At 42.0% G+C, this 26,388-nt stretch overlaps 1 protein-coding gene and 1 pseudogene across 18 annotated transcripts in view; both read right to left on the bottom strand.

Moving 5' to 3' along the window:
* LRRFIP2 (LRR binding FLII interacting protein 2) overlaps window positions 1-26,388 on the bottom strand; it is a 183,844-nt gene that overhangs the window by 48,739 nt on the left and 108,717 nt on the right. For 8 of the 18 annotated variants that reach the window (XM_077491726.1, XM_077491733.1, XM_077491737.1 and 5 more), the window contains 9 exons: window positions 22,897-22,971; window positions 22,363-22,410; window positions 21,951-21,995; window positions 16,046-16,093; window positions 15,885-15,941; window positions 9,832-9,894; window positions 9,127-9,234; window positions 2,474-2,518; window positions 1,721-1,849 (listed from right to left, as the gene is read on the bottom strand). In XM_077491726.1, the coding sequence (XP_077347852.1) occupies window positions 1,721-1,849; window positions 2,474-2,518; window positions 9,127-9,234; window positions 9,832-9,894; window positions 15,885-15,941; window positions 16,046-16,093; window positions 21,951-21,995; window positions 22,363-22,410; window positions 22,897-22,971 (618 nt within the window). The remainder of the gene's footprint in view (window positions 1-1,720; window positions 1,850-2,473; window positions 2,519-9,126; window positions 9,235-9,831; window positions 9,895-15,884; window positions 15,942-16,045; window positions 16,094-21,950; window positions 21,996-22,362; window positions 22,411-22,896; window positions 22,972-26,388) is intronic. The other 10 variants (XM_077491738.1, XM_077491740.1, XM_077491742.1 and 7 more) reach the window with 4 other exon arrangements.
* LOC143998599 (5S ribosomal RNA) lies at window positions 18,330-18,448 on the bottom strand (annotated as a pseudogene).

The following is a 26,388-nucleotide window of genomic DNA, read 5'->3' as shown; positions in this document are numbered from 1 at the left end:
AGAGCATGAAAACACTTCTAGCATGCATTTTCAAGTCACTTCTATGAACCGCTCTACATCATCAATGTATAATAACATTTTACCGCCAGTATATGAAGTGCTGCAGTGCAACATATTACTATGAACCAGACCTAGTTAAAACAAACGGGGTGCCAAGTAACATTTTGACACAGGTGTAAACAGGGCCTAAAGTTTTAACACCCTATTACTAAGCTGTAAGGGACCTGTTAAACATAGCCTGCAGCTGTCCTTGGAGGCAAAGTGGAGAAATTAATCTTTAAATTTAAAAAATAAAGGCACTCAAATCAAAGCTTCTCCCATTTACTTTCTCTGGCAGCCTTGAAAGCAGATTTCATATCATGTTGTGATCTTTAAGAAGGAATTACTGCACACTGCCTGCAGCTAAAGAGGTCAGCGGTGGTGTGTTTTAAAGCCTATTTATCACTTGTTATGGATATGTAAATACTGTAATGTCCATAGTCTGGACCAGGGTTTAACCTTTTTTCAGTCAGAGCACCCTTTAAAATCATGGACAATTTAGAGGCACCCTCCCAAGTTATGGACAATGTCGAGGCACACTCTAAAAGTATGGACAGTCATCCTAAAATGTAAAAACTATTCTAATAGTTTTATATATTGCAGCAACATCCACACGTAGGACACCCAACATTAGAGGTACAAGTTGGTACTGACTGGTATTCCAATGTTTCTCTTCTTCCTCGGTTTTTCTCCATCACTCAGGTAATGTGACCCCAAAATTGATGATGGAGAGGGGCAGGGGAGGGTCAAAAACAAGCATGCTATGCAGGAGACTGACATACTCCTTATCAATTGATGTCATTGGTCATTAGCAGGTTGGCAGCTAGGTGGTTGTAATGTTGCACAATGTAAACTTGTGGCTTTGTGTAACTAAAACACAGGCTTCATCCATCAGCCACCTTCTATACAATTTTTGGGCAATTTGTAGGAATTTTGCTGAATCCTCAAGGTACCCTAGCTGAAAAAGAATGGTCTGGACATAGGCACACTTTAAATCTACAGCCAAAACTTTATTTTTCGATTATGCATAGAATAAAAAGGACGTCTGTTGGGTTTTAATTGCTGCATGCATGTCGGATCGGATGAAGACACTTAATATTATTTAGATACGATTTATTGTGAACTCTTGAAATCAAAATAAACTATGCTTGCATACTGTCATTTCTAAAATGGGTACTCAAGGACCATGTAAAAATCTCCCTGCTGATCTACAACTTTTGGTAGTAACTTTTGTTATTTTTACACAGTTGCACTAAAATACAAGATTTTACTAATAAATACATTTTTTTTAATGCGGCTCCAGCTTAAAAGAAAGCATCTTACAGACCGCTACATTTGTACTATGACTGAAAATCACTTCAATGGGAATGTATTTTTTGGAGTTTTTCTTTATTTAAAGAAAGGTGAAATAAAAAGCAGGTTTCCGCTGTACAAAAAGAACACAATGACCAATATGTAAAAGATATTTACAGATCAGGTTTAGTCCCAGCCCGAAAAAAGAAGACCTTTCACCAAAGTGGCCTTTGAACATTTCATGCTCAAGGGGTAAATGCAAAGCAAAACGGCTTAGAGATAGTAAAAAAAAAAAAAAAAATCTAAATTGTGCCCAACCACTTTTCATATAAGCAGTAGCTGAAGAGATGGGGAATCATGAAGATGTGTCTGTGTTGATTTATCTCACCCTTAATTCGCTCAGTGAAGCATCTGGATCTAATAAACTACTGGCATCTCCACTTCCTCTTCGAGACGATGATCCACTTAAAGGAGTAAAGGTACCTGGCAGCCCAGAAGCTGCATTACGAGATGGTGGCTTTAAACAAAAGAAATATATAAACATGTATCATTATAGGGATTAAAGATTGCTCTACACGAAAGCAAATGTACTTATACTTTTCTTATAAGTAACATACTTCACATAAGGAAACAGAAAATAAATATGTGCACATCTAGTTTTTTCAATGAACGGACACTTCCTAGAGTGCATGTGTAAACCCTGGAGAATAAGCAACACTTGTGGAGAGAAAGCAATCTAAAACATGACCGTTATCACCTACAAACCTACTTCAATGAGTGTAGATGAAGAGAAATGGGAAATAGTGCAGATGACATGGAACAAAAGGAACCCTTAGGCAATGCTGAAATAGGGAGCAAATGTGTATCCTGTGCTTTTTGTTTTATTTTTTATAGAAAGTTATCGGATCCATTAGTGTGTGTGTAATATTATATATATATATATATACACACATACACACACACACACACATACACACACACACACACACATTTTTGGCTATAAGATTTAAAAAAGCAAGAAGATTCCTAGGCCTAGCAAGAACTGAATGTCAACAAAAAAGTCAAATGTCATTTCTGTGAGTATGTATGGCAAAATGTATAAAACATGGCCTGTTACAAACAGAGTGATATGTCTACTTACCCTTGAATAACCTTCAGAATATTGCTTGTCAATCTTATCCTCCAGCTGCAAGCAGAAAAAAACATTGCTTTAATAGAGGTATACAATAATGAACAAAAAATAAAGCAGAAGATCGCTGCTGTGGAAGAAAGAGGTTATACAGAGGCTTATTTGCAGACTACTGGAAGATTATATTCATTATTTAATATTCATTTACCCTTTTTATGATGAACTCAAGCTTCCTTTTTAAATAGTTTTACTTAAATATATAAGAACCTAATAAATTCTGATTGTTCAGAAGTCATACCAATATGATTGTGATTAAAGAGTACACCAGTTAGAAAAAAAAAACAAGTCAATTATTTTATATGTCCTTCAAGAAATATGCATAAGACTGATGTGAATGTACAATATACATGTAAAAACTTTAAAAATTGGCAGCAGTATATGAAAACCTAAAATAAATAATACACTTTAGTGTCTCAAATGCATAGCTGTTAAACAAATGAGCTAAATGATGTTGTCGAATTTTTCCAGACATCCTTAATACCTGTATAGTCCTGTCGAGTATTTGTTGAGATAATCTTTACCAAATTAGCTACTGGGGCTTGTAAAGTCAGATAATTCATATATTTCAACAGAACATGACTTTGGTCTTGATAGTTTACTTGTCTCTCTTTGTACCCATTTATTTTTCATCTGCTTTGCCATGATTTTTTGATTACAGGTAATGCTTATAATCACTGGCAGAGGTTCCAAGCTCTATACATTTGACAGATGTCTGATGTCCAGACCTCTTTCATGATTATATTAAATTACTGTTGTCTTTGTTGGAGAAATGTCTCCCTTATCATTTGGACATAAAGTGAGAACAATCTCAAAGGGGGTCACAGGTAGCAATACCATACTCCTCACCAACTCCCTGCCCAAAAATAAATAAAAAGCTGTTTGAGATCCACGTTAAGAAGTTACATAAGTCTCAACAGTGCTGGGGTATCTCTGCAAAAAAAATAAAAAATAACTGCCTTGATCCTTATTCCTTTTTCGTTCAGCCCTTACATTACTTGGTTTTTACTATTCATCAATGCAGATTACAACACTCAATATGCCCAGTGGTAAATTTCTATTGCAATAGAGCACATTACATAGTTCCTATGTGCGTGACCAAGATTGCTGTCAGTAAATGGATACTACTGGATGGCGCATGTTTTTGTAGACCAGGGTCAATGGCAACCTAATGGCAAACACTTGGGCTAATTTCGCACTGAAGTGCTTTACAGGCATTTTAGCGATAAAAATAGCACTTACGCCTTTAACCACTTGCCGACCGCCGCACGCCGATGTACGTCGGCAGAATGGCACGGGCAGGCATAAGCACGTACATGTACGTGATTTGCCTCCCGCGGGTCGGGGGCCCGATCGGGCCCCCGCCCGGTGCCTGCGGCGGTCGGTTTTCGTTCGGGAGCGATCCCGGACGAGGGGACGGCCATTCATTCATGGCCACCCCCTCGCGATCGCTCCCGACGAATGGAAATCCCCGGTGACATCACTTCCTCTCCTGTAATGTAAACACAGGAGAGGAAGTGATGTATTCTCTCCTCCGTGTCGGTATTTTTCGTTCCGACACGGAGGAGAGCGGATCAGTGAGTTGCACCAACACATCCCACACACAGTAGAACATGCCAGGCACACTCACACCCCCCCTTTACCCCCCGATCACCCCCCCAATTACCCCTGCCCCCCAGTCACAGTGACACCAATGTCATTTTTTTTTTTTTTTTTTTTTTTTTGCATTGGTGTCATTTGTGACTGTAATAACTGTTAGGGCAGTTAGGGTTAGCCCCCTTTAGTTCTAATGTACCCCCCTAACCCCCCCAATAAAGGTTTAACCCCGTGATCACCCCCCGTCGCCAGTGTCACTAAGGCTGGGTTCACATTGCAGCGGTTTATGAGAACGAATGTGATTCGCACCGCACTGCAGTGCAAATCACATCCGATCTCTGTGCGATTCGAGTTCAGCCATTCGCCGCACCCGCCGCACCCGCCACACCCGCCGCACCCGCCGCAAATTCGCACGGGACCCTTTTTTTGGCCCGCAGCAGAATCGGATCGCATGGGTGTTCACACCATGCGATCCGAGTTTGCAGATCGCACTGCGATATGCGAACTGATCTGGGGGTGTCAGTAACATTTCACTGACACTCCCAGCAGTTCGCATAGGGCAGTGTGAACTGCCGCCGGGAGGCATGCGATGCGGGAACCCGCCGCGGATTCGCGGCGTTTCCGCATCGCTCCAGTGTGAACCCAGCCTAATAAGCGATCATTTTTCTGATCGCCGTATTAGTGTCACAGGTGACGCTAGTTAGGCAGGTAGGTATTTAGGTTCGCCGCAGCTTTTTATAGCGCTAGGGACCCCCATATACTACCGCATAAAGCCCCCTGATTGCCCCCTAGTTAACCCTTTCACCAGTGATCACCATATAACTGTTACAGGTGACGCTGGTTGGTTAGTTATTTTTTTATAGTTTCAGGGCACCCGCCATTTATTACCTAATAAAGGTTTAACCCCCTGATCACCCGGCAGGTGTCATTTGTGACTAATAACTGTTAGGGCAGTTAGGGTTAGCCCCCTTTAGTTCTAAGGTACCCCCCTAACCCCCCCAATAAAGGTTTAACCCCGTGATCACCCCCCGTCGCCAGTGTCACTAAGGCTGGGTTCACATTGCAGCGGTTTATGAGAACGGATGTGATTCGCACCGCACTGCAGTGCAAATCACATCCGATCTCTGTGCGATTCGAGTTCAGCTATACAGATAGTATGGCTGAATTCGTGTCGCACCCGCCGCACCCGCCGCAAACTCGCACGGGACCCTTTTTTTGGTCCGCAGCAGAATCGGATCGCATGGGTGTTCACACCATGCGATCCAAGTTTGCAGATCGCACTGCGATATGCGAACTGATCTGGGGGTGTCATTAACATTTCACTGACACTCCCAGCAGTTCGCATAGGGCAGTGTGAACTGCCGCCGGGAGGCATGCGATGCGGGAACCCGCCGCGCATTCGTGGCGTTCCCGCATCGCTCCAGTGTGAACCCAGCCTAATAAGCGATCGTTTTTCTGATCGCTGTATTAGTGTCACAGGTGACGCTAGTTAGGCAGGTAGGTATTTAGGTTTGCCGCAGCTTTTTATAGCGCCAGGGACCCCCATATACTACCGCATAAAGCCCCCTGATTGCCCCCTAGTTAACCCTTTCACCAGTGATCACCATATAACTGTTACAGGTGACGCTGGTTGGTTAGTTATTTTTTTATAGTTTCAGGGCACCCGCCATTTATTACCTAGTCTCACTAGTGTACCCCTAAATTTAGGGGTGTCTACTTTCTAAAATGGGGTCATTTGGGGGGGGGGGTTTGTGCCATCTTGGCATTTTATGGCCTTCAAAACTGTAACGCCCTTAGAAAGCCTGAAGGCGGTGCTTGGTTTTTGGGGCCCCGTACGCGGCTAGGCTCCCAAAAAGTCCCACATATGTGGTATCCCCGTACTCAGGAGAAGCAGCAGAATTTATTTTGGGGTGTCATTTCACATATGCCCATGGCATGCGTGAGCAATATATCATTTAGTGACAACTTTGTGAAAAAAAAAAAAAGTTTGTAATTTTCCCGCAACTTGTGGCAAAATATAAAATATTCCATGGACTCAACATGCCTCTCAGCAAATAGCTTGGGGTGTCTACTTTCTAAAATGGGGTCATTTGTGGGGGTTTTGTGCCATCTTGGCATTTTATGGCCTTCAAAACTGTAATAGGTAGTGAGAAGTGAACTCAAAAAATTACGCCCTTAGAAAGCCTGAAGGCGGTGCTTGGTTTTCGGGGCCCCGTACGCGGCTAGGCTCCCAAAAAGTCCCACATATGTGGTATCCCCGTACTCAGGAGAAGCAGCAGAATTTATTTTGGGGTGTCATTTCACATACGCCCATAGCATGTGTGAGCAATATATCATTTAGTGACAACTTTGTGTAAAAAAAAAAAAATAATTTTTTTTTTGTCATTATTCAATCGCTTGAGGCAAAAAAATAAAATATTCAATGGGCTCAACATGCCTCTTATCAATTTCCTTAGGGGGTCTACTTTCCAAAATGGGGTCATTTGGGGGGGTTTTGTACTGCCCTGTCATTTTAGCACCTCAAGAAATGAGATAGGCAGTCGTAAACTAAAAGCTGCGTAAATTCCAGAAAACGTACCTTAGTTTGTAGATGTGACAACTTTTGCGCAAACCAATAAATATACAATTATTGACTTTTTTTTTACCAAAGACATGTGGCTGAATACATTTTGTCCTAAATGTATGACTAAAATTGAGTTTATTGGATTTTTCTAATAACAAAAAGTAGAAAATATCATTTTTTTTCAAAATTTGCGGTCTTTTTACGTTTATATCGCAAAAAATAAAAATCGCAGAGGCAATCAAATACCATCAAAAGAAAGCTCTATTTGTGGGAAGAAAAGGACGCAAATTTTGTTTGGGTACAACATTGCATGACCGCGCAATTACCAGTTAAAGCAGCGCAGTGCCAAAGTGTAAAAAGACCTCTGGTCATTTACCAGCAAAATGGTCCGGTCTGAAAGTGGTTAAAGCACCCTTCCTGTCACTCCAGTGTGAAAGCCCCAGTGCTTTCACACTGGAGCGGAGAAGAGGTGTATACACTGCCCCTTAAACGCCCCTGCCCATTGAAATGAATGGGCAGCGCTGCCGAAGTGGCTGCAAAAGCTTCGCTACACGGGCAGTATTAACCCCTTCTTCAGCTGCTAGCGGGGGTTGAAAGTGCACCGCTAGCGGCCGAAAACACAGTTAAAATTATTGACGCTTTACCGCCGACACTCTCACTGTCCCAGTTTGAAAGTGACCTTAGCGATCCAACAGAGAAAAAGTTAAACACCACTTTTTTTTTATTTTTTAACAGAAGGAATGTTTATTAAAAATTTTAAACAGATACATGTTAGGCATTGCAGGTGTTTCAAGAAACAATGCATCCTCGTATAAGGGTCCTTTGATAAGTCTTATAGAACATAACACGTGTATAAAAAACAAGTATAGTCACAATCTTAATGGTTCAAGATATACATCACCAGGTCTAGGAACTGTGGTAGTGGGGAAAATTGGACCTTTGCACAAGCTGATCCTCTCAGATTTGTCTCAGCTGACATAGCACTCATCACCGGTATCTTAAACATTGAGCGCCTCTGGAAGCCCCGATAAGGGAAGGGGGGGATGGAAGAGGGGGTGGGGAGGAGACGAGGGAAGGTACAGTGGCAACAGGGCCTAGCAACACCAGGACCAGGAGGAGACAGGCTACTCCCAAGAGGGTGTTTTAAAGTCCCTGGAGGGGAGCAGCCAGCCCCCGCAATCACACTGTAAGGTGTCTGGCCTCTACCCCCGAGGCCCATATTTTATTGAATTTCTTGGGACAGTTAAGGCTCATGTAAGTCAGCTCATAGAGGGGAAGGGCCTTATTCATAAGTTCCCGCCATGTAGACACGCTAGGTAGCTCTGGTGTCTTCCACTGAAGTAAGCACCGCTGATTTCGTGCATTATGGGGAGTACTTATCAACGGGTTCAGTGAGACCGATTTTCTGCCCAGAATTACAGGAACAGGGGTTGCAAATACACAGAATACTGACAGGCAGTCATATTTCCAACTACATTTACTGCCAATAAGACTTGCTATGGGAAGCAATAGATGAGCGATAGCACTGTGCCCTAGGTTCAATGCCGCACAAGTATATTACTTCTATGTTCTCCCTTGTACTCATTTTCTTCGACCCCCCATGTGACACATTAGTTGGTAGGGTGTAGGAAGGAGCAATACTGGTCCTTCATGTGTAATGTGGCAACATTCCAGCATGTGCACAAATTAAATGAAAACCACAGAGGGCAGCCTTTCCCAAAGTTTTTACTTCGGGGAGCCCTTGAAATCTTTTTCAAGTTCCTGCTTAAAGTGATTAAAGCTACAAGTCATGTACTTAAGTAGGAGCAGTAAATGGAGAAAATCTCGAAAAAAGAATGTGCTTACCCCATTGTATTTGACAGCCAGGGCAGATTTTATTTTTTATTTTTTAATAACCCCTGTGCTATACACCATTTTCAGTAACAATCTTGAAAAAAAGTTGTGGTGTTGCCCCCTTACATTATAGAAGTGACTACTTACACTTGTTTGTGGAAACTTTCCCCCCTGCATTGTTGGTCAGTTTAAGTGGGAGATGAATTCACCATTAATCATGGTTTAAAAAACTTGAGCAACCTCAGCTCAGGAACCTTAGGGTTCCATGGGACACTGGTTGAGAAAGGTTCATCTATACAAACCTGCAGCAAAGGCATGTTTTGCTTTACAATTTGTTTTTAAATAAACAGAACTGCATACCACTTGAGAATAGTCTTATAGGACATAAATGCTTTGAAAAAAAGAAAATAAAATAAAAAGCTGTTACTTAAAAGTACATATTAAACTGGTGTAATATAAGAAAGACATAAGCTATAAAGCAGACTATTTTCTGCATGCACTAATGTTAAAAATATTTCACAAGACTTTGTGATCCATCATCTTAGCTTGGAACAGTGAAGTAAAATCTAATATTAGTCACGCTGCTTTTGGCACAAAACCATGCATTACAACTCACACTGTTGAGATCAGCAATGCTGACATCATCAGACACTATACTTCCCCTACGATTGGAGCGGCTAAAATAATCAGCTGCAGATTCACTCTGGTCAGAAAAGTCTGATGACTTGAAATAAACAAAAAATAAATAAATAAATATCATCCGGCTGCAAGAGTGCATAACATCATACTAATTGGATATAGACATTAATATGCTAGCAGTAGAGCTACATTTGTAAAACATTAAAGATATTACATTGCCAGGCAGATCAATGTCAAAAGATTGTTTCCAAATTGGATTTGTAGAAAATGCTTTCTATGCATTTCGGTCAGCGGTGTGCCATTCGGGTCTCTTTACCTGTTGTTCAATTAACAAATCTGACATTATCTATATCATACACAAATTTGAAGAAACAAAAAGCAGACATAATCAACTCAGCAGGCCAACAGTAAAATACAAAGCTACTAAAAATAAAATTGTCAGAAACAGAAGGCAAAAAAAATAAAACATAGGCAGATAAGATGCCTAGTGTGCAGATAAAGCTTTTGGCTGCTAGATATAGAACATGAAAAAAAAAAAAGTTGTCAAGTTTGACATTCGCCTGCTTTAATATAATCTTTCCTATTACCAGTTAAAAAAATAATAAAAAATAAATAAAGCATCATGTGTGAATTTATTTTTATAACCTCAAACATGAAAACACTGGCATGCAGCTAGGCTCACCACACTATCCTTTCGCCCCCGTCCAGCGCTACAAGAAGATATAGAACCCTCATCATCTGTACACTAAAAAGAACACACACTATTAATGCTGCTCAAACATTTCCCTACATTTAGATTATTTATGGAGGAATCTCAGGTATACTCCTTATGGCAGGATCAAAGCAAAAGTGTTGGAATGAATGCAAGGAATGGTGCAAGTCAATATGAGTCTACAGTGCATGCATCATCAGCACATCATGTTGCTTATACTAAGCAATTTTAAAAGGTAGTGTACACTTTCAAAAATGTTTTTTGTTTGTAGATATATTCCATTTGCTGTTTATTTGCTTTAACTTGTAACAATGGGCTCACATATTCTGGCTTCAGTTTCTAGGGTCACGGCTGCTCACCTAGCTTGTCCTTATTCACTAAAGGGTTAAAACAACTTTCAACAAAAGTGATGCCATCCGCTCTGTCGCATCACAAATGCAGGAATGCTAATCTAATAAAAGAAACATCTTCCTGCTGCACGAGTGAGCTCTCTGTGTGTTTGCGGCTGTCGGATGTGATTACCGTGTTGCTACCCCTCACCTCCACCAGCACCAGAGACCCAGGGAATGTGGGATAGATGGTTACTTCACAGGAAAATGCAGTCCTCGCACATAAGACAGAGGTCATGCAACACCCTGTGCAGTGATATGCCTCATATCTGAACACAAACACAAACTGCTGACAAAGGTGTCCTTTTATGAAGCAGTGAAATCTATTCACTGCTTCATTCTCCGGCATTCACAGAGGAGATCTTTCTCCTCTGTATGCCAGTTTATAAAGCGGAGTAGATCGCTTCACCCTTGGAGGAGTGAAGCGATCTACAAACGCTTCCAACACTGGCGAACGGCCCCTAATACTGTAATCTCGTGAGACTTTACGAGATTACAGTACTAGAAATTCACCGATACACAGAGATGTCAATTTATTAAGCAGTGATAAATTATCACAGCTCAATACACTTACACACGGTGTGATCAATGTTAGTAAAATAAAGCGTCCCCCTACATAATATATACATGTATACACACACACATTATATATACATGTATACACACACACAGACATATATACACACACACACACGTATATTATATATATATATATATATATATATATATATATATATATATATATATATATATATATATATATATACACACACACACATATATATATGTATACACATAAATATGACAGGGGGACATGGTTACAGTGTTGGGGGGGTCTGAACGAGGCATAAGGCAGTTAATTATCTTCCTCTTTCCTCCTCGGATCCCCCCACATTCTCTCTTCACTCCCCGATTCTCCACCTCTGAGCTGGGGAATCGGGGAGTGTGAATTCTGACACAGATCGCCAGTGAAGCGCTGAGATCCCAGCTTCATAAACTGGCCGTTACTGTGTCATTCAGTGAGGATTCTCAGTGTGTGGAGATAATTGGCGGGAAAACAAGCTCAAATACTTCTCCCCCTGATTATCTCTGGTTTACAAACTGTTTATGGGCTGTGATCAGCGGCGATCCTCTGGATCTCCACTGATCACTTCTTCATAAACGGACACCAAAGGAATGTGAAGATTCACACTACTAAAGGCTGTGTGTACAGGGCAACAAATGACAACATGAAAACTACATCATCAATGCACATCCAATGCACCGTGAAAACAAGAGGTGCAGGTGGGAAGCTTTATAATATCTTTAAAACGGTTGGAAAGGCTGAAGGTTTTTTTTTACCTTAATGCAATCTCTGCAATAAAGAGGAAGTAAATCTTGAAAAAAAATTTTTTACCCTTCCCTGTAAAGTAATCGCATACTAGAACATTATGTGACACTTACACGCAACCAAAGCACGCCGCATCCATCTTTGCCCGTCTTCCTTCCAGTGGCCACGGACTCTGGCTGTGTGACTTGCCAGAGCCGCGTGATGTCGCATGCGCACGGGAGCCTCTGGTCATGGCACAGACTTCTGAAGAAATGGCAAGGATGGCCGTTCCTTCAGATCACATGTGCCGATGACATCACCGGCACAGTATACAGTAAATATCTCCTAAACTGCACATGTTTATGAGATTTATAGTACCTATAGGTAAGCCTTATTCTAGGGCTAGGGCTTACCTATAGGTACAGTGGAGGGAGGTTTACAACCTCTCTAAAAAGGTAAAGAAACATCTACTGTGAGGCCCCCACCAAAAACGTATCTGTTCCTGATGTAGATCCAATACTATGCCCAAGATCAGCTGTGCCGTTGGGCAGGGCCAAGACGCATTGTGTGTGTCAATGGACACAGATCACAGCTCAGGATTGAGCCAACACGTGTGCCACCAAAGGAAGCGGCTCCCTATGGTTTCAAACAGAGAAGAGGAGGAGCCCAGAGCCAGAAGAGGAAGATCGGGGCTGCTCTCTGCAAACCAAAGCACCAACGAGGGAAGTATGGCATGTTTGTTATTGAAAAATAAAATAACTTTACAATCACTTTCTTGATCACATACAAGCGATGCTAAGTTTTACAGCCAGTAAGTAAACTGTCATAATGCACATGTGATGGTGACCCCGAAATGTTGCTAATATGCAGTCATTAAAATTGTTTTGCACAAGCAATTTAATGTGCTGATGATGAACCAAGCACTCTATATTTTTTTATAAATCAGAATCAAATGCATCAAAAGTAGTTATGTGCATTTCAACCAAAAGGATGAAAAACGAATACAAAAATATGCTATTCCAGTTTCATGACATGCAAAAGAAAATCAATAAAATACAGGCCCTATAGGATGTATTGAACGTAGGCCAATTTTACATTTAAGCCAATTTAAAAAAACACATAATTTAATGCAGGCATGCTCAACCCTTGGCCTGCGGACTCAAGCATATAGCAACCCCACACAGGCTCCTTTGGGTGCATGCCGCTCGACATAATCCCAGCAGCTGTCATACACAAGACACTATTGCGGTCGACTTCCTGCTCTTCTCTTTCTTTGCCAACATATAAATAAGGGGAGAGGAGCCCTTAGCTGAGTGAATCACACCTAGTGCCATCCATACAGGGGTTCTGAAGGTGGATTCTCACAGTTGTGTCATAAGCTTTGTGTCATTCTGGGAGCATACGAGTGCATTATGTGTCATTTGATCTTTGTTGAATAAAGAAGTTTATTGCACGTCCCTGGCCTGATTTTTGTTTAGATTATCCAGTCCTTGTTTTGGCAATTCAAGGGTTGGCTGCAAAGACCCCAGTATAGTAAAAGTTGCAACACTGGTTGGAAACTTTTTTGGGCTGGCCACACCTGAGCGCAAGAGGGGGATAAATGGTGATCTGGTTAATAGTTTTTTTGTGATTAAACAGTGGGTGAACATCCAACCGAAATTGGTCCTAATTTGATTGTGGTTCCAAATCTTCATTACGGATTATGCTCAAATTCAGAATTCTGAACCATTTAATTTCAATGTGGCCCATGCTCTTCAAAAGGTTGAGTATCCCCGATGTAATGCAAGCTGACAGGTCCCATACCTTAAGAATTATACATATTTTGCTGTCAACCAACGAGTCGAACGGAACAAAATGCCTCGATTCCCCCATCTACACATTCCATGTGGAAATTTCTTCCACTGTGGTATTGTTTTCTAACAGCAGGAAACCTTTACTGCTTTCACAAAACAATTATCAGCGTTGCCAGCTATAAAAGCCAGCGGCACTGATCGTTCTGGAAAAAACCTGACAGGCTGGTTGTACACAAGTTGATCAATAGATCAACTTGTGTACAACCAACCTGCACATGCATGGATCAAAACTAGGCTGGTCCCTGCTGAACTTGCCAAATTTCGATCCATGTATGGCCAGCTTTATTCTATTTGAAAACCTAAGAGTATATCAATCTGGCTGCCATAAGCAACAAACTTCTCATTCAAGAAGAAAATTTGTATTAAACATGTATTTGTAATGATTATACTGGTCTAGGAAAATTTGCATTGTGTTTATTCACGATCATACAGAGAGCCTACACATCATACATTACACATTGAAGAAAACTGAAAGTTGCCCTCTCACACTAGTATTAGCATGAGGAACTTTGTTTCAGAACACTTTCCCTCCCAGGGCAAAGCAAAAAAATATATCAAATACTCCTCCATGGAATTCTGAATAATTTTCAAAACCATCTTAAAATGATGTAAACGTACACTACATTTTACACTTGAACAGATCTGAGCTTTAAGAGCCACCAAACATAAAAGACCCCTTTCTCACTGTGGGCTTTTTTTTTTTTTTTTTTTTTTTTTTTTTTTTTTAGGAGCTACAGCGCTAAAAAATAGCACCTGAAAAAAGTGGCTCCATTCACTCCAGTGTGAAAGCCCGAGGGCTTTCACACTGGAGCAGCACGAGGGCATCAGAAGAAGTCCTGCCAGCAGCTTCTTTGGAGCGGTGAACTCACCGCTTCTCCATCGCTGCTCCCCATTGAAATCAAAGGGGCAGCACTGCTATACCGCCAGCAAAACACCCCACTGGTGGCGTTTTGTCGGCGGATTTAACCCCTTTTTGGCTGCTAGCGGGGGTTAAAACCAACCCGCTAGCGGCCGAATAGCACCTCTAAAACGATGGTAAAGCAGCACTAAAAATAGCTCCGCTTTACCAACGCTCTAGGCAGCTCGGTGTGAAAGGGGTCTTGAACATCACTTCAGTAAAAGTAGTTCAGTGCACCTAAAATAATCCCAGCCATATACTTTTTTGTTATAAAAACATCAGTAGTGTGACAAACCATTATAGAAGAATAAATGCTTTTATCATGTTGCTAAAATGTGAATCATGCAAGACAGTAGTACCGTATATACTCGAGTATAAGCCGAGATTTTCAGCCTCTTTTTTGAGGCTGAAAGTGCCCCCCTCGGCTTATACTCGAGTCATCGCTGTCTGCCCGCTCGATCAGCGTGTCGAGCAGACAGACAGCGGCCATTCTACTATTCAAAAGCCGCGCCTCCGGCTCCGCCTTCGCCTGTGATAGGCGGAACACTGAATTTCCCAGCAGCCTGTGTTCCGCCTATCACGGACATCGTATCATCCTCGTACTACGGACGAGGATGATACGACGTCAGTGATAGGCGGAACACAGGCTGCTGGGAAATTCAGTGTTCCGCCTATCACAGGCGAAGGAGGAGGCGCGGCTTTTGAATTTTACAATGGCCGCCGAAGAGGGCACGGGACGGAGGCAAGGCAAGGCAAGGCACGGCACGGCACGGGACGGGACGGGACGGAGGCAAGGCAAGGCAAGGCACGACACGACGGCAAGGCACGGCACGGCACGGGACGGCACGGGACGGAACGGAGGCAAGGAGGCAAGGCACGGGACGGAGGCTCGGGACAAAGGTAGGCTGGACACACACACACACACACACACACACACACAGGGATGGGTGGATGGATGGAGACACACACAGGGATGGGTGGATGGATGGAGACACACACAGGGATGGATGGATGGATGGAGACACACACACACACACAGGGATGGATGGATGGATGGATGGAGACACACACACACAGGGATGGATGGATGGATGGACACACACACACACAGGGATGGATGGACGGACACACAGGGATGGACGGACACACAGGGATGGACGGACACACAGGGATGGACGGACACACAGGGATGGACGGACACACACACAGGGATGGACAGGCATGTCTCACCCTCGGCTTATACACGAGTCAATAAGTTTGCCAGTTTTTTTGGGGGTAAATTGGGGGCCTCGGCTTATATTCGGGTCGGCCTATACTCGAGTATATACGGTAATTCACAAAGTTAAAACAATATTATATATATATATATATATATATATATATATATATATATATATATATATATATATATATATATATATATATATATACATATACACACACACACACACACACACATAGTTGTAGCTGGCTTGTTATTGGTCATGGGAAATGCACAACAAAGAGAGCGATCCTGTAACGGCTGGTGTTGGTTCTAGAACATGGCACACACAACATGCAGTGGGAGCTCTCACCACAGGGCTGCTTCTAGTCGAGCTGGCTCTAGATGAATGGGAGCTATATTCAGAGGGCTGGTGACAGATTGACCACAGAAAAGAAAATCACTTAATTATCACTAAATGCTTTTAGGATGTTGGGATATAAACTTCAGCTTCAACATATTGGGAAAACTTACAGTTCGAGAACTGTACGAATTAGTAATGCCATCCACATAGAGTGATGTCTAAAGTGAAAAGAGGAATTTAGTTAAATACCACTTCTAGGCACTGTCTGAAAATATTGCCCCATACTGCCATGCAGCACTCTAGATGTATATTTAATCTATCTAACTTTACCAGCACATAAGCACAAGCACCTTTTCTTAATTTCCATTTTGAAAAGTCTAGCTAGTCAGGTTTCAAAAGTAAAAAATTATATTATATAATTAATCTAAAAAATATAAACAAAGAAAGATTTTTCAAAAAATTTAAAATTCTAAAGGCCCCTTTCACGTGGCCAGGTTGGTGCGACCGCCAGATTCCTGTGGCAAGAATTTGCAGATTCTTGCTGCTGGAATGACCCGGTTATGCGATCAGCAGCGGCGGCTCAGCCCATTTCTCATATACATGCACACTGGGAGCTGTGGTTTGGGACAGGTATCTGAGCCTGGACGCATAACCTGGTCATTCCAGCATCAAAAATCCACACATTCTTGCTGCAGAAATCAGGTGGCCACCCAAACGTTTGAAAGGGGCCTGATAAAATAGTATTTTTATAACAGCATACCTGTAAAATAATTTTCTTTTGAAGTACATCAAGGGACACAGAGACATAGTAATTACTATGTGGGTTATAGTCCACCTTCAGGTGCTGGACACTGGCACACCCTAAACAGGAAGTTGCCTTCTTATATAACCCCTCCCACTACTGGAAGTATGTCAGTTTTTTAGCAAAGCAATACACGTGTATACAAGAGGGGCGGGACCTCTGTGTCCTGTGATGTACTTCAAAAGAAAAGGAATTTTACAAGCAAGCTGTTCTAAAAATCCCATTTTCTTTCATCGTACATAATGGGACACAGTGCCATAGTAATTACTATGTGGGATGTCCCAGAGCAATGCCAACTGAGGGGAGGGAGACACAACCAAAGTAGGGCACCATGAGATCAGAGGACTTATACTGCTGCCTGCAGTAAACTGCACCCAAAGGCGACATCCTCATGTCCTTTTACATCCACCAGATAGAATCTGGTAAATATATGGATTGAAGACCAAGTTGTGGCCTTGCAGCATTGAGCCATGGAGGCTTGGTGATGCACTGCCCACAAAGGACTAACAGCCCTAGAGTTATGTTCTTTGATTTGAGAGGGTAGAACTACCTCTTTAACACATAAGCTTGAATGATAACTTGTTGAATCCATTTAAAAATTGTAGATTTCGATGCTGCCTGCCCTCTTTTAGGAGCTTCAGGCAACAAAACATCTGCAACTCCTGGTTTCACACCAGGAGACATACGTTTCCCAGATTCCATAATATATAATTATGGAGGCCGGCTCCCTTGCATTGACCAAGGTAGAAACTACTGAACCTGACAGCCCACACTTCTTCAGAGTGTGGGTCTCAATAGCCAGACCATTAAATTTAGTGTTTGTTAAGTAGGATGGAACACCGGACCTTGCGAGAGAAGGTCTGGTCGTGATGGTAGGGTCCATGGGTCCCCCCTACTGCCATCTTTATGATCTCTGCATACAAAGATTTCCTGGGCCCCACTGGGGGCCACAAGAATCGACTAATTCCCTTCCTGCTTGATCCTGCGAAGAAGTCGTGGACGCAGGCAGAATAGAAGGGAATGCATAAATTAGTGAGAACCGATTCTATGGGAATAGCAAGGCATCTGTTCTGCATGCTAGCGGATCCTTTGTTCTTGACACAAAGTTGTCGATTTCTTTGTTGAACCAGGACGCAAACAGATCTATGTCTGGGGTCCCCCATTTTTGACAGGAAGATACCCGAGTAAAGGAACCATTCTCCTGGGAACAGATGCTGGGGTCTCAAGTAGTCCACCTGCCAATTTTCTATTCCTAGAATGAAGACTACTTATAAGCAAAGTACATTGCTTTCTGCTCAAGATAGGATATGATTAACCTTTCTCTGGGCCGCATAACTTCTTGTGCCTCCTTGGTGATTAACATAGGCCATTGCTGTGGCATTGTTGGATTGAAACCTAACAGGAAAATACCATAAACTGAACATTCAGGCCCTCAGGACCAGGAGCTCTGCCTGAATTTCTAAAATGTTAATAGGCAAGGCCATTTCTGATCTGGGCCACTTCTCTTGGACAGTTACCTCTTCTAGGACCATTCCCTAACCTAAACAAAAAAAAAGTTGGCATACGTTACCACTTCCCATGTAACTGAAGGAAGGATTTCCCCCTTAGTAGATTTTTGGATATTAACCATAAACTGAGGCTCCGGCGCACCCAGCCTACAGCACCTGGTATTTCCAGGAGGTCTCTTATCCGGGTAATAACCAGGCCCAACCCTGCTTAGCCTCCAAGATTAGACAAAATTGGGCGCTATCAGGGTGATGTGGCCGTAGGCTTTGGAGTCAGGCACACTGGGAATGTCGAATGAAACTGAGCATAAGGTACGGCTTCGAATTAGGCCACCATCTTTCCCAACAACCTCATGAAAAGTTGAATAGAAGACATTAATCTTGTTTCGACCACCTAAATCAGTTCCTTTATGGCGCTGATCTTTGCCTGGGGTAAGAATACCTTTTTCTGGGTATACTTATGATCGGACCCAAGTATTTTAGCCTTCTTCATGGTTTTAAAGAAGATTTCTCCTAGGTAGAGAATCCAACCTAGTTATTCCAGGTAGTTGAATGTGGCGAACATACTTTGGTCTAAGTGGGCTACCAACTGGTCTATCAAGAACAGATCGACTAGATAAAACATAATAGTTATACCTTGGGTCCTTAATCTGGCTAGAAGAGGGGCCAGAACTTACGTAGACACTCAAGGTGCAGTAGCTGGACCGGAAAGCAGAGCTACACACTGAAAATGAAGATTTTCCACCTTGAAAAGTAGATATTACTAATAGTAGTCTGTTTTTACATGGGGACCCCCATGATGACTTTTTTCTTTTTCTCTGGATCCTTAGAAATGTTTGATCTGAGAAAACGAGAAGACAGGAACTCTTGAAACTTCAGTTTGTACCCTGGAGCTATTGAGGAAGGCCCCCATTCATCTTGACACTCTTCCTGCCATATCTTTGAGAACTGCAGAAGAATTCCCCCAATTCGAATGAACCTGACAGTGGAGGCCGCCGTGACTGCCTGGAGGCTGATGCCTTTGGTACAGAAGAAGGAGCTTTAAAACGAAAATACATTTACTCCTTTTCTTAAATGGCAAAGGAGTGCTTTCAACTAGAATTTATTTGGATGCATTAACCAAAACATCCCCAAATAGCTGTTTGGCTGCAAAAAGGAAGACTAGCCAGGAGCTTCTTACAAGGCGCTTAGTGAAGGGTGCAAGGCCTGAAGGATAAAATCTCTCATAGCAACTATTTCAAACATAAATCTGGCTCCTGGGCCTGCTGAGCAGGATAACCTTGCACACCTGTTTAAACTGGTTTCTCAATGATTAAGCAATTACTGTCAGCGCAGGCTGAGATACTCAATCTGCCAGAGAAAGTGTTTTTTTGGGGTTTTTTTTCAATAGGAATTCCACCTATTTATCCGTTGGATCTATAAGCATTTGAGCATTGTCTGCCGGACAAGTCAAACTTATTCACAGAGGATATAGTAACGTTAATTGTTGGTATACACTACTTAAAGTAATTCCTCCACCATAGGATAAAATGCGAAAACTTTTTAGGAGGGGGGGGGGGGGATGCTTGGGTTATTCTCTCAGATACAAAAAAGCATTTCCAGCAATGGACAGGAAAAGGCCTGCATGGCTTGAGGAGGCTTTAATGAACTCAAACACTCAGTTAAGGGTATATAAATGTGGAGCGATCATTGAGCAAGAAATTGCGCCATCAATCTTAAGATTGGAAAAGCTGATTCTCCCGCATTTGACACCTCGGAAGAGGCGCCATCAGCCTCACCACAGTCCCAAGGGAATTCATCTTCTCCTGCCCCTAGTTCCTCAGTCTGAGGGTAATAGAAGAGAAGAGAACCTGTCGCATTTTGACACACGCTGGGATGAAATTAAAGTCCCTAAACATTTTTTTTGTTAAATGATCTAAAAATAAAAAACAGGGGCTGCAGTGTTAAAAACAGTTGCAGACATTTCATGGCCCTGATGCTCACTCTGATCAGCCACTCCCTCTCAGGGGAAAATGCCATTTGTAGAGAGGAGTAGGCTTTCCAGAGCTAGAGGGAGACCCTTTTAGCTCTTTTTTGGGGGTGTTACAACCACCCTTCTGACCATAGCCCGATGCAAAAAGCAGAGGCACTACCAGAAGAAATCACATCCACTACTTGAGCAATAGTCCAGCTACTGCTGCTGCCAATAATACTCAGCCTGATGCAAATAGTAAATGTGTCAAAATAGGAAATGCCTGCATCACCAAAACCCCTTTCATGCTTTTTTTTGCTCTTCTGTCTCTTTTTAAAAAGCACTTCCGCATTGGGGGATGCCAACGTCGCGCTAAGCCCAACCCCCATCGTACATCGTGCCCTCCTTTTTAAACAGGCACGGGCCTCTGATCCATCGGGATCGGCTGAGTGAGGGAGGGATGGCGTGGAGGAGGCCTGGAAACCACTGCCGTGTAGGGGCGGTGAAAGAAAACGGCATTGCCGATCTTTTTTATTTCTACCTTATATTTAGCCTTTTGCAGAGGGGAAGAGTTCAGCTCAGGTGGGGGTGTCTGGAGGAAGCAAAAAAAAAAAAACTAAACTTACCGGAGGTCTGCCTGCAAGCCAGAGGAAAAAAGTCTGCTGCTTCTGTGACACCGCGTGATCTCTGAGCAAAGCATGAGAAGGCTCCATACAGCCCCCAGTGGTGACACTTAGGCATGACATTTACTTTAAAGGAGACATTTCAAAAGAAAATAAAAAAATTCCTTAGAAAACACCACTTACCTTTCCCGCTGCAGGGTTTTCTGCGGTCAAACCAACAGACCAAATCTTCACCCTTCGCGGTGGGTTCCATTAACAAACCTTCAGGAAACGATGACCCTTGGGGAACTCACAACCCTGGACCTGTAAAAAGCACCCCACCAGTAAACCTTTATGGCCTTAATACCAAAAGTACTGTATCCCCAGGGTCCAGCTCTCTAAAAAGAGAAGCGTTACAGGCAAAGCCTCGTTTCTTTGGATACGAGGCCGTACAATTCTATTCGGCCTAAAAGACACTTTGAATGGATCCGGCTGTGTAGCTAGCCCCAGCAAGGATTTCTCCAGAGGAGCACAGCACATCTTCCCTTGTGACCAACACCTTAAACACTGGGGAAAAAACTGAGATACGCCCAGTAGTGGGAGGGGTTATATAGGGAGGCAGCTTTCTGTATAGGCTGTGCCAGTGTCCAGTACCTGAAGGTAAACTATAACCCACATAGTAATTAATATGGCTCTGTGTCCCATGATGTACGATTAAATATCTGTTCATCCATCCAGAAATCCTGTAACCCGCCAGTATCCCTGCTAATTTTATAGACTACGTATCACCTTCCCCCTTGGAGTACAAAGGGAGAGTTATGAACGGAATATGTAGTCTTAACACATGCCCTTTCCTAGGGTACCAACGCTGCTCAGTATGGTTGTCACCTTAGGACAGGAAATGAGGTAATGGCAAAATTACCAGGTTAAAAAAAAATAAAAAATTAGAGGAAAAAAATCTAAGGGCCAGTAAGCTGCAACACTAACAAATTTTGTTCCTTGCAAGTCCTCATGCAGATACAGTTGCCCAGTGCCAAGCAGTAATATGAATCCAAGTTTAATAAAAGCGTGTTTAAAAGCGAAGTAATAGACAAACTGTATAAACCTTAACAGGAGTATTCGTTGAGAAAAAAAAAAAGTTTAAATATATATATATATATATATATATATATAGTGCTTTACGCTAAACAGTTCAAGTAGACTGCAAATACTAACCGAACTTGAACTTCGGGGCAAGGTAGCACTTAACTTTGGTGATGTCTGTGAAAAAAATATTTAGCATTTAGAGTTTCTAATTTACTCTCAGTCAAGCTTGTACCTTTCACTAAATTAGTAAGAAGCACATTAAACAGAACTGTTCAGGACATTAGAATACGCAGTTTGGTAAGCTTGTGAGCACAGTTGAAGTTCAATGAAAAACGAATTGGTAAAGCATATGAAAGTGATTGCTCTCAGCTTTTAGAAAACAGATTGCAACCAATATTGCGAAACAGACCAAGAGCTTCAAAGGCTTTAAATTACCATAAAAATGGTAAAACAAAGCGAAGAACCACATTTTTGACAGACACGCACACATATGTCTTGTCTCCATCCAGTGCAGACATAAAACAAGCTATTTTGTACTAACCCTGTAGCTTCTAGTAGTGGCTGACGGCTCACTGTAGAGAGAAGTCGACTAACAAGGGAAAATAAATACTTAAGCAATTAAATTTAAACCTTCACAGACATACGTAAGAAAAAATTCAATCAAGTCAACTATCGTGAAACTGCATGCAAAACATAACAGTGACAAACGCTTCTGATTGCTTTTTTGCTCTTTATAATTCACTGTAAAACATGTATTAATAACCAGTGAAGGCTAAAAAAAAAAAAAAAAGTGATTTTAGTTCATGAAGTTGATCAGAACACACACACATTTCTCAGTTCTATGAAACAGTTCCACAGCAATCACAGTATTTCCTGTTTTGTGTCAGCTGGCTGCAGAAGTTTCCTCCTACTTCAACATCTGCAGGCCTTGTATGGCAACGTTACATACTACTGTGTGTATGCTTACATCTAATAGCCTAATCTGACATGCCAGGACAATTGCTCCACAGTTAACCCCAGCTAGTAAGCATTTTACAACATGCAGAATAAAAACTGTGAAGAAACGTTAACAGACCCGAGTGTAGTAGCTGGAAGAGGGTTTGCTATATTTAAGACTGCTATAGTTTCGCTGATCATGATAAAGTCCACTCTGTAAGAGGCAAAAGAAAAACAAAACACATTGACTAAAATGCTGGTGTGTCTTTAATAGCATATATTCCTTACTGTGTGTACTTGCATATTACTATTCATAGCAACTAAACATAAATTAATAGCAAGGAACTGCTATAATAGCCTAATCCACAAATTTTTCAGTACAAAGTTAATGTACAAAAACATAGAAGACTTGTACTAAAAGGCTAAAACCTACCCAAAATGATAATTGAATTTAAGGGAGAAAGAAAATTGTGGGTTGAATAACGGATATTTTTCTAATACTGCGCAGAGACTCAGAGGGCAGGATCGTCTCACCAATTTTCAGCTCTACTCCCTTGCAAGTATTGCAAAGCCAAGTGACAAATAACAAACCTTTTATCAAAAAAAATTAAAAATAAAATCAGGATGCAAAATAAGTATGCCAATATAAAAACAGGAGGAGTGAGTGTGTGGCCTTGTAACAGCCTCAATAGGAGGCAGAAATGACAATAGTATAATGCTTATATTGACTCCAGAATCCAAGAGATTTAACCAATTAACATCCAAACTGAAGGATCTGTTTTGGATGGCGGTATCCTTCACCCAAGTAAAGTTTGTTCCCTATTCTCAACAGTGCCATGCAGTTGATATCAGTGTAATGGTCTGTGAATGAAACTAATCAGCTAGGCCCTTTCTCACGGCTTGTCAGTTTTTCAGATGGACCTGATTGGAAGGTCCATTCATTCTTAAGGATGGCAGATCATCTTCCATTTAAGGGGAGCAGATCGGAGGGTAGTTGGGTGTAAATGGACAGCGGAGTCTGTTTACTTCCAGCTGTCTACAGAGCAGAGCAGGCTCTGTCCCTGTTTGCTCTACAGAAACTGAGCAGACACGGATGCGTCATATGCTGGCTCTGCTCTGATCAGCAGGGGATCTGTGAGCTGATCAGAGGCTGCGTGAAAGGAGGCACTGAAGAGGCCGCACTGATGTTGCTGCATGGATAGCCACTCATGAGGCTGCACTGGGCAGGCACTGTGATGCATTGCAGAATCTAATCGAATCATTGACAGGATAAATCATAATTGAATGAGACCAGTCAAGATGCACACCTCTATTCATAAAACATCCCGCATTTATTACTCCATCCCATACCAAGATTTTTCCCTTTGTGCAATTTCTGGCAAAGTGAATTCGTTTTGCACTCCTGTGACCCACCTTGTGACGTCAATGACTTCAGTCCAGGCAGGCGTCATCCCGACAACAGGAGTCTGGATCTGCCAGGTGCCTGGACTGACACACGTCTCAGCCTCCCAGCATGCCAAGCTCCAGTGAGCTTGGGGAACTGTGAGAACCATGCCATCGGTGCTGTTCGATGGCTCAGTTCTCAGTGTAGTGGCACTGGGGGGCCGATGCTGCATCCACTTAAGTACAAACATGGAGAAACCCCCAAACCTATATTTATCTTTTAACTATTGCTTTTTAGAGGAGCCCATCCTAAAGTTATAACAAACATATGTCCATTAAAGAATACCTGCACTTTTGTCACATTTACAACGATCAAAGGCAAATCGAGGTATGGTTTTGATTTCCACTTGACACAAAAATGAAGTTGATCATTTTAACTGAATATTTACTACTCCCAATAGGCAGTAAGATAGGCATTTTGATGATGCTAAAACATCATTATGCCACAAAATATTAACCTTAACTGAGTGACCTTTTATTATTTAGGAGGTCTAGTTAACACTAAAAAGAAAACAAAGAAAATGAAGGAAGAAAAGGAGAGCTGTTGCCCATAACGACCAGGTATTTTGATTTAAAGGATACGTTCACCTTTTTGTTAACCTTTGCAGAAAAAAAAAAGGAAGAAGTTTTTTCCTGCAAAGCCTGAAAAGCATTGCACCTGTAATCAGTGGATCAGGGGTCTAATGTTAGACTTCTGCAGACAAGCCCTGCAGGTTTTAGCCTGTACCTGCATATGGGCTGTCAGTTTGAAAGCTGCATGTCTTGTGAATGAACTACCAGTGCCCTCAAAGTTCATTCAGAACTACAAGCCGTCTGCTGCAATGGCTGATGGTGCTTCTAGTTCATTCATTCACAGGAAACTGTGTTGAACGGGAACACCATGTAACATTTTCCAAAATGTGAACTTTCCCATTAATTTTTCTGCGAACACATTATAAAACCTAATAAGTAGCTATGGGCAAAAAACAGATATTATCTCCACTGTATATAAATAGGTCCTTGGGAAGCCCATACATGGGTACGTTGCGTTTTTTTAACCACTTAAGGACCGAACCTCACGTATGCATTCGCTTCTGCGCACGAGCTCGTCAGGGTGGGGCGCTTTTAAAACTTTTTTTTATTAATCTTATTTTACCTTTTACTTTTTATTTTTACACTTTTTTTATTATTAAAATTGTGTCACTTTTATTCCTGTTACAAGGAATGTAAACATCCCTTGTAATAGGAAAAAAAAGCATGACAGGACCTCTTAAATATGAGATCTGGGGTCAAAAAGACCTCAGATCTCGTATTTACACTAAAATGCAATAAAAAAATTAATACATTTTGTCATTTAAATATTATTATTTTTTTTTTAAATGGCCTTTTAAGAGCTATGGGCGGAAGTGACGTTTTGACGTCGCTTCCGTCCTGCAATGATATGGAGGCGGGTGGGGGCTCATCTTTCCCTGACTCTTCTCCATGTCAGGACATAGGAAGGATCGGATCGCCTCCGCCAATGGCTTTGGTAAGCAGCAGAGGGCACCGGATCACGGCGGGAGGGGGGGCCGTCTCCCTCTGCCGAAAAAGGTGATCTTGCGGCAAATCCGCCACAGAATACACTTTTATCTTAAACTAGACCGCTCACTGAAGAAGAGGATACCGGCAGCTGCTGCCACAAAAATAATATCCTCCTTCAAAATACCGACGTATAATGACTGTGGGTGGTCCGGAGGAGGTGGTTAAACCAGCAGGTTGTATGAAAAAAACCCGACCCTTTTCCTTCATCCACAGATTCGAGGTGGATGGGGGAATCATACTCACAGAGCTATTGTATGCTGACATCCAGGAGGCTCCTCGATATCAGAATATACAGATCAGCACTGACTGCTACAGCCGACAGCGCTGACCGAATGGCATAAATCCAACAGGACGGTTGCAAAGAAGTCAAACAGTAGACCAACTTCTGTGCAATCTCCCTGTCCACACATGGATCAAAATCTGGCCAGTACCTGCTGAAATTGTCAAATTGTGATTCATATATTGCCGGCTTTATGCCACATCAACATATTTTGAATAGCAATGCACTTGGGTAGAAAGTAGCAAGGGACAATGAATAATGTCCCTGTCCCAAACAATTTACAGAGAATGTTTTAGTAGCCCAAGATAAGACTTAAATATGTGTATGTCAATTGTACAGTTCACAAAA

The sequence above is a fragment of the Lithobates pipiens genome, unplaced genomic scaffold, assembly GCF_037356315.1.
Source record: "Lithobates pipiens isolate NorthernLeopardFrog02 unplaced genomic scaffold, aLitPip1_a1.2 Scaffold_19, whole genome shotgun sequence".
NCBI lineage: Eukaryota > Metazoa > Chordata > Amphibia > Anura > Ranidae > Lithobates > Lithobates pipiens.
This window is presented reverse-complemented; position numbering and strand designations above follow the sequence as displayed.